At 59.9% G+C, this 8,701-nt stretch overlaps 2 protein-coding genes across 2 annotated transcripts in view; both read left to right on the top strand.

Moving 5' to 3' along the window:
- PATL1 (PAT1 homolog 1, processing body mRNA decay factor) overlaps nt 1–8,701 on the top strand; it is a 40,502-nt gene that overhangs the window by 14,568 nt on the left and 17,233 nt on the right. Inside the window, exon 3 of the mRNA XM_026850130.1 lies at nt 2,595–2,600. Within this exon, the coding sequence (XP_026705931.1) occupies nt 2,595–2,600 (6 nt within the window). The remainder of the gene's footprint in view (nt 1–2,594; nt 2,601–8,701) is intronic.
- CBLIF (cobalamin binding intrinsic factor) lies at nt 5,319–8,321 on the top strand. Its single transcript, XM_026850353.1, has 9 exons — nt 5,319–5,496; nt 5,605–5,784; nt 5,943–6,086; nt 6,392–6,535; nt 6,620–6,795; nt 6,880–7,054; nt 7,213–7,357; nt 7,434–7,552; nt 7,636–8,321. Exons 1-9 carry the CDS (start codon nt 5,352–5,354, stop codon nt 7,695–7,697), a joined length of 1,290 nt encoding a protein of 429 aa, XP_026706154.1. The 5' UTR covers nt 5,319–5,351; the 3' UTR covers nt 7,698–8,321.

Genomic DNA, 8,701 nt, shown 5'->3' with positions numbered 1-8,701 from the left:
CCAAGCAGCAAGGCCCGGGCAGCCCATCTGCCCCTCAGTACCCTAACATCACACAGCTGCACAAATCTGGTGCCCACGAGCTTCCACCTGGGATGCTACAAACCTGCCCCCCCTGCCCCAGCTCTGCTCTTACCCCCCCGCCTTCTCTGCAAATTCACCAGAGCATCCCCAGGGAGAGGGGGGGAGCTGCAGCTGTGCCAGGGGCTCACCACACTGGTGTCCTTATGTTGGCAATGGTTGTTTTTCACCCACCACCCAGGCAGAGGGGTACCAGTGCTCTAATCCCCCCCAATATAGCACAGGAGCCACAGTTGCAAGCGGCCCAGCCCTGCTCCCCACTCTATGGTGAGCAGCATGGGGTGTCCGACAGCACCCAAGAGAGGTTAGCGGGCCCTTTTGGAGGGACACATCACACCCCACACCCACTCACCCGTGGAGACACCACCCCCCCTTCCACACTGCACTGGCACAGCCTTTCTGCCACAGGTTTTATTTCCAAAAGAAGGAGAGTCAGACCACAGCAGGGTCTGCAGGAACAGGGGGGTTCCTGGGGGTGGCCCAAGCACCACCAGCTGCTGTAGGGGCCATGGCCACATCACAGGGCTCCCCCGAGGCTGTCTCAGGGTCCCCCACCCCGTGCCCACTCTGGTACCGCCGCACCGAGCAGTAGCAGCCGACCACACTGACAGCAACGAGGATGGAGCACATGGCCACCATGGCCAGCGTGGTGCCAGGGACAGCTGACCCTGCAGGGGAGAGAGAGTGGGGTGAGGGGGACAGTAGGGTCATCCCCACCACCCCCCAGCACCGTGGGGCAGCTCACACTCACCTGAGTCCCTCTTCTCCTCCCGCACCACGGGGACTGAGGGGCGACGCGGCAGTGCCGTGCTGGGCTCCAGTGCCTTGAGGAGCCCGGTGGGGGCCGGGGACAAGCTGGGCAGAGCTGAAACTAGCCCCAGGGGGCTGAGGAGGATGCTGGCTTCCCCCAGGAGCCCTGTAAGGAGAAGCCCATCAGGCACTGCTGGGCACAAACATCTCATGGGTCCCTGCATTCCCCCCCATGGGTTCAGAAGGGTCTTCCTACCTCTGCTGCCGGCCAGCTGACGGCGCCGACGGCCCCCACAGCCAGCCGGGGAGCCACAACATGAACAGTTGGCCCCATCCGGGGAGCGCCAGGCGTCTGCCATGCGGTCATAGGAGCAGGATTTGCCAGAGGTGCTGCCAGTCCCCTCCACCACAGCCTTGAGGTGACAGTGCAGGTAGATCTGTGGGGACAAGCATCCTCCTGCCACACGTCCTGAACTGTCCCATGGCTCACCAACAATCACCCCCAGCCACCCCTTCCCCACACCCACAGACCCCGCTGGCACAGACCTGGTTGTTGGAGGCATTTGGGAAGAGGAAGGTGTCCAGTTGGAAGCGGAGGAAGCTGTCCCCACTCTGGGGTAGGAAGCGGGAACGACCAAGCTGTTCATCCAACAGACACCTACGGGGATGGGAAATGGGGTGAAACAGGACTGCCACCACCCAGGGTCCTGGTGAGGAAGGAGATCAGCAGTCTGGGGGGCACCCCGTGCCCAGCTGTGATGCTCACCCATTGTCAGCGATGACCTTGTACTTCAGCCACGTCGCTGTGCTTGGGCTGGCCACACACTCGTCCACAAAGACCCTCAGGGGCAGGCGGGGGTCGGTGCTCACCGACGCCTCGATGTTGACCAGTTCCCCCAGGAAATAAGTGGGCTGGTGCAGGCGGGAGGACCAGGTACCTGGAAGGCAGGAGGGGATGTTGTGTTGTGTGTGTGTGTACCCCTCACACACACACAGGGGAACAAGGGGGTTTGGGGGTCCCCCACTCACTGTCATACACATCCAGGGCGAAGCGCAAGCGTCTCCGGTGAGTGACAGTGGAGCTGAAGGGGACCCAGGTGGGTTGGACGGCCCCGGATGAAACGCTGCCCGTCCTGCACCACAAAGCATCCACAAATGGGGTGATAGGCTCCCAGGGACAGACAGGGCACCCCTTCTTGCCATGTCCCCCACAGGCAGGCACCCCTCCATAGCAGCCACCCTGCCCAGGATGGGGCCAGCACTGAGGGGTCCCATCGTGGATCACACCCAGGAGCATGGGGACGTGGAGCTCCCAACTTACCTGGGGTAGTAACAATCCACAGGGAGGGAGAAGGGTCTGGCACGAGCTACAGGCCCCCCAACCAACGGGCGGTAGTAGAGGACATTGCTGTAGCGGATCCTGTCTGGGAGGAGCTGGGGGAATGAGCAGATATAGAATCATCGAGGGTGGAAAAGCCCTCGAAGCCCCTCCAGTCCAACCATGAACCTCACTGACTGTTCCCAACTCCACCAGATCCCTCAGTGCTGGGTCAACCCGACTCTTCAACCCCTCCAGGGATGGGGACTCCCCCCCTGCCCTGGGCAGCCCATTCCAACGCCCAACAGCCCCTTCTGCAAAGAAATCTTTCCTCATAGTCAGGCTAACCCAGCATGTGGGTGCACTGACAATGATGGCACAGGCACCCTGGGTAGGTGGGTGGCTGTGGAGGACCCACCACGCCTCTCCCACATGGATTCCTCCCTAGCTGTGGGTACCCTGACACTGTCCCTCCCCTGTGGGACATGGTCCCTCCCCCTTACATCCTTCACACCCCTCAATGTGGGTGCTGCACACATGGGTCACCCCTGGCTCCTCACCTCCAGAGTGGTCCCACAGGCCACGAGTGGGTGCTCCAGCCTGTAGCCGTCCCCATCAGCAGCCGTCACCCCACAGCCAGATCCCAGCATCAGCTCCCCACTGGCCACACGACTCCCCAGGAGGCCGGCCGGCACCCACACAGAAAGCCACGTGTGGCCACACATAACAGAGACTGCGGCAGGATGAGGAGAGGGAGGACTGAGCCAGCTTGCCAGGGACCCCCTGGCTACCTGCTCCCAGGGGAGCAAGTCAGGCAAGCCCCAGCACAAATATCTCCTCAAGTTCCCCTGTTTCCACATTTACAGCCATAGTCCTCCTCTGGGGGCAGCCAGGCGTTGCTTGCACCCACCACCCCACAGCAAACAGCCATGCCCAGAGCAGAGACACCCCACAGCCCAGCCCAGGGGGGCACTGCCTGTTTCCCCCTCCCCAAGGAGGGCAGCCAGACCCAGCACGACTCCCCCCCACCCCGACCCTTACCCAGAGCATCCTGGGCCCAGGCAGCAGCAGCAAGAAAGAGCACAAACCACCTTCTCACAAGAGCCTTCATTGTGATGGAGAAGGAAGAGAAGGGGCAGCCCCCACTGATGGCTTTTACACCTGGGCCAAGGTCAGCGGCCACGGGTCTCCCAATGGGAGGCTGGGTGGTTCCCTGCAGCCCCACACCCAGTCCCTTGCACCCACCTGTGGCTCATCTCATCACAGAGCTCTCAATCCCAGAATGATCTGGGTTGGAAAAGACCTTGAAGATCCTCTAGTCCAACCATGAACCTCACACTGACCATTCTCAACTTCACCAGATCCCTCAGTGCTGGGTCAACCAGATTCTTCAACCCCTCCAGGGATGGGGACTCCCCCCCTGCCCTGGGCAGCCCATTCCAATGCCCAACAGCCCCTTCTGCAAAGAAATCCTTCCTCAGAGCCAGTCTGACCCTGCCCTGGGCAGCTTGAGGCCATTCCCTCTTGTCCTGGTGCTTGTTCCTTGGTTCAAGAGACTCATCCCCCCTCTCTGCACCCTCCTGTCAGGGAGCTGTAGAGGGCCATGAGGTCTCCCCTCAGCCTCCTCTTCTCCAGACTAAACCGCCCCAGTTCCCTCAGCTGCTTGGAGTTGAGAGCAGGATGTCAGCCCCCGATGTGATTTTTTTTTTTGCTTTGGTGGGCTGTCGCGGCGCACCAGCAAGAGATGGCTCCAGGGTTGGGGGGATGCTTGGCAGAACCCTCTCCCATGGTGCGGATCAAGAGCCCCCATCCCCATCCCTGTCCTTGCTCCAGCCCTGCTCCTTCCCCTTGTCCTGGTTGTTGCCCCACTGGTCCCTGTGCCTGCCCTGGGGGGGGGATGGAGAAGGTGGGGGTCAATCTCTGCCCCTAAAAGCAGGGTAGTCACCACACACAGGGTGATGAGCATATCTTTGGGGCACCTTCACACTGCCCAGCCTGTGGGGAAACTGAGGCACAGAAGGGCATTGACCTCTGTACCCTGAGCTGTCTTGGGACAAGGGGGGACACCCCCAGCCCACCCTCCCCATCCCAGACACCTCCAGGCTCTGGTGTGAGGAAGCAAGCAAGGGAAGGGGTGACAGTGGGGACAGTGAGATGGGACAGGCTGGTCCTGGGAGCACAGCCCTTGGGAGCCCATGACACCCCTGTAATCCGTGGCAAGCAGCCTGGGGCAGAAGATGACCCAGTCGGTGCAACCAGAGCTTGTCCCGAGCCCCCACGTCCTGACCAGAGCGCGGTGCGGGAGGCAGAGCTGCTGCGTAACTGCGGCCCCTGCGTGCTCACCCACATCAGTAAGGAAGGTTCCCCACCAGTGCACCCCGTCCCAGGTGCAGAATCCAGCATTTGTTCTTAAATGTCCTGCTGTTTCCCACCCAGCCAGATCCCTCTGCAGGGCTCTTGTCCCTCACCAGCACCTCCCAGTTTGGCATCAATGGCACTGACTGGTCTCCAGCCAGATGTAGCCCCATTTCCTACCCCATCCAGCCAGTTGCTCACCCAACACACCCTGTCCCTGCTCATCTCACAGCTGGACACCTTCTCCAGAAGGATGCTGGGAAGGACAGGATCAAAACCTTTACTAAAATCCAGAAAAACAACATCCACCACCTTCCCGTCATCTACAAGGTGAGTGACCTCATCATAGCAGGATACCAAACCAGTTAGACGGGACTTTCCCTGCCTCAACCCATGTTGACTCTGCCTGAGGGTTGCATAATTCTTTAAATGCATTACGGAAGTACCCAGATTAATATTCTCAATAATTTTTCCAGGAACTGAGGTTAGACTCACAGATCTGTAGTTCCCTGGAAGTACAAGCCCTTCTTGCAAACTGGGATATGGCTGGTGAGCTTCCAGCCAGCGGGCACCTCCCCGGGCACCCAGAACCTTGGGCAGATGTTTAAGGGGGGGTCCTGCTGTGACACTCACCACCTCCTTCAGCACCCTGGGATGAGCCCCCATCCAGCCACAACTGGTACAACCAGTCTTTTGCAAATTCAGTGACCTCAAATGGAAAATCACTGCCCCTGCAGCCGTGATCCTCCAACCCTTGGGCACACAGATAAGCGGGTGGTGCTTGGCAGGGAGGACTGTGGGAGGGCAGGTGACCGGAGAAGGGCACCAGGAGCTGTTAAAAGCAGAGAGGATGCCCAGAGAGACCAGTGAGTGCCCACAGGACTTTGCCAGCCTGAGTGGACCTGCTTGCCCTGAGGACAAGAGGATGCTCGGCGTGGCATTCAGCATCGGGGTCCTGCTGGCCCTGGCAGGCAGCACGGTCGCCCACAACTGCGGTGAGTGTCAGCCCTCCCGTGGAGAGAGACTGGTGGCCTTGTGAGGGGCTGCCTGAAGGGGACATGGGGTGACCTCCCACCACAAGTGCCCAGACCTTCTCCTTCCAGTTGCCTCGCACCATGTGGTCTCCAAGATGCTGCGACATTTGGAGGACTCTGTCAAGACGGATGAGCCACCGAACCCCAGCGTCCTGCTGGCCATGAACCTGGCTGGGGCCACCGGCAGTATCACCCACAAGCAGCTGCTGCAGGAGATAGAGAAGGAGGCCGTGAAGAGAGCCCAGAAAGGTAGGGAGGGGTGGGGGGTGCACTCCTGCCACGGCACCTGGTCCCAGCAGACCCGGTACCACAGGCTGGGCACTGCCAACTCTCTCCACCCTGGCCAGATAGGGGGGTGCCATATACTGGCCCCCCCATGTGCCCTGGCTGCTCTCTTGTCCCTACAGACATGACCTCAGGAGAGGTGGCTCTGTATGTGCTTGCCCTCATCTCCTCCTGCGAGAACCCCCGGCAGGTCCAGGCCCTGGGGCAGAGCATCGACCTCCTCCGCATCCTGCAGCAGAAAACGGACGAGGAGGTGGCCAGCCTGGGTACGCTGGCCTGGCTCTGAGGAAGGATTTCTTTGCAGAAGGGGCTGTTGGGTGTTGGAATGGGCTGCCCAGGGCAGGGGGGGAGTCCCCATCCCTGGAGGGGTTGAAGAGTCGGGTTGACCCAGCGCTGAGGGATCTGGGGGAGTTGGGAACGGTCAATGTGAGGTTCATGGTTGGACTGGAGGAGCTTCAAGGGTTTTTCCAACCCAGATCATTCTGGGATTCTGTGGAGAAAGGGCTGGGGGATGACAATCTCCCTCCCTGCATCCCAGCCCCCCCTCAGCTTGCCGCACTTTGCTTTGCAGAGGTGGAGGGCATCCCAAAGACCACCCTGTACAGAGTGAGCCTGGATGCCCTGAGCCTGTGCCTGACAAAGGCAGGTGGCTACCAAGGGGCATCCGTGATCCTGGCCAAGCGAGTGCTGAGCCCCGACAGCCACCTCGATGTGGGTAAGGAACCTCTGTGGCCCCACTGTGTCCCCTCTGCTTGCTGTTCCTGCCAACGGGCTTGGTGGTGACCCTGGGATCCCGCAGACACCCGTGCCGTGGCGGCGCTGGCAATGGCGTGCACGTACAGCCACACGGATCTCCGTGACATGCGGGAACTGCTCTGGGAGGCACTGTCAACTGTGACCAACAGCTTCCTGGATGAGCAGGAGAAGGGCCATGGCATGATTGGAAACATCTACAGCATGGGGCTGGCCATGCAGGTACGAGGATGGGGGAGCTGCAGCACTGTGGCCACCCAGTCCCAGTTCTGAGGCTGCTCACACTGTCTCCCACCTCCTCCACAGGCGCTGCAGGCCACGGGCAAGTTTTATGCCCCACGGGAGTGGGATTGTGCCCAGGCCTTCTCCATGGTGTACAAACATGACTATGAGTTGCCCATGGCCATTGCCCAGGTCCTGCCTGCCCTCGCAGGCAGATCCTACCTGGAAGCAGCTAGTGTGGACTGCGCTGCCAAAACCAGTATGTATCCAAGCTTGCAGCTGTCCTGTCCCCAAATCCGGGTACAACTGGGGTTTGCAAAGGTTCAGCTGCTCCTGCCCGGAGCACCCCCAGCCCCCATGGGGATGATGCCCTGTGGCAGTGTGACAGGTGCACACCCTACCTCTCTCCTCTCCCAGCACCCACCATCGAGGTGCACTACTCCATCATCAACAAGCTGCAGGGAAAGCACTTCAGCTACACCACCTCAGTCCGGGTCCCGAGCGGCTCCACGCTGCTCAAGGTGCTGCAGGCAGCAGAGGCGGAGAAACCCCAAATCTTTAGGTGAGAACCAGAGGGGCTGAGGGGGAAGCCGTGGCATCCCCCCACTGCGCCCCAAGCCCACGCGCCTCCCTGGTAGCTTTCAGACAGAGCAGACATCCTGGGGCCCCATGGTGATCTCCATCCACGGGCTGGCTGCCAACTCAAACGACAGGACCTACTGGCAGTTCCTCAGCGGTGGGAAGGCCCTCCAAGAAGGTGAGCAGCCTGGGGTGGGGGACACGGGGGAACTGTGCTGGGGGACACAACATCCTGGCCTCACACCTTTCCCTCTGCTGCAGGGGTCGGTACCTACAAGCCGCACAACGGGGAGCACATCCATGCTGTCTTCAGCACCTACTGAAGACACCGAGGGACGCCTGGTGCTGCTGGGACCACCATGGTGGCAATGATATAGTACACTTTGCATTTGCTTGTAGCCACGGCTAATAATTGTGCTAGTAACCATAGTTATGGCACATATGGGGCCAATTTTGAGGTTTCAAAACCTGGTCGAGTAAGACTTGGAATCGTGGTCGAGCTAACCTTGATTATCGTTAAGAAGTTTATTAAGAAGCAGCTTTGATCTCCAAACCATAGACAAGAAGCAGAACATCTTGGACCATAAGTGAATGTCTGATTACTTAATTTGGCAATGAAACTAACTCTGGAATGCCCCGAAAGTGAACTGCTTTCATTTTAATTCTAAAAGCCACACCCACAGGTCAAAAAGACCCCTGCCCAGGTTAAGACCCTTCCCCTGAGCATGTGGATAGCAGAAGCTTTATGGAAACCCGTCTTATAGTTGTGGGTTAATCACTAAGCAATCAGTATCTAATAGGTGTGTTTGGGAAAGTGCTAACTTCTGATTTTTGTGTATAAAAGGAGAATGAAAACCTGCTGTCGGGGTGCTTGATTTGTGGAAAAGTCCACTGAGCGCCCAGGCCTGAATAAATACAACATCTCTCCTGAGAGTGTTAAGATGGGTTACTGCACAGCGGGCACGAAGCCGCTTTTCGGATACCAGCGACGAAGAGCCATTTCCAGCTCAGCCCCGCGTGTGCGTGTCTGAGGACGCAGCACCCCGCGACCCCTCCACCCCTGGGGGGACACAGGGCCCGGAGCCCTCCATGGGGACGGGGCCTTGGGGAGAAGGTTGGGGCAGGCCCTGGGAGGGATGTGGGCGCCTCGGCGGGACACCGAGGCGGAGGGATACCCTGCGCGGTGGGGAACCCGCCCCGGGGTGACGGACCGGGGGCGACATTGCAGAGGGGCGCGGCGGATGGATTCCCCCGGAACTAATATTCCCCACCGCGTTTCCGGGACATGCCGGAAGTGACGGACCGCTCACAGGAAGTGTCCCCCGCC

Source organism: Athene cunicularia (genome assembly GCF_003259725.1).
Source record: "Athene cunicularia isolate RWA chromosome 5 unlocalized genomic scaffold, athCun1 chr5_part2, whole genome shotgun sequence".
Classification (NCBI taxonomy): domain Eukaryota; kingdom Metazoa; phylum Chordata; class Aves; order Strigiformes; family Strigidae; genus Athene; species Athene cunicularia.
The sequence above is the reverse complement of the archived record's forward strand: the minus strand, read 5'-3'. Positions and strand labels throughout refer to the sequence as shown.

Bases quoted from the DNA above. Each gene is read 5' to 3' on its own strand.
- CBLIF (XM_026850353.1), top strand. From the start codon at position 5,352: ATGCCCAGAGAGACCAGTGAGTGCCCACAGGACTTTGCCAGCCTGAGT. The intron at 6,087-6,391 runs GTACGCTGGCCT...TTTGCTTTGCAG, and splicing joins CGAGGAGGTGGCCAGCCTGG to AGGTGGAGGGCATCCCAAAG. The intron at 7,358-7,433 runs GTGAGAACCAGA...CCTCCCTGGTAG, and splicing joins GAGAAACCCCAAATCTTTAG to CTTTCAGACAGAGCAGACAT.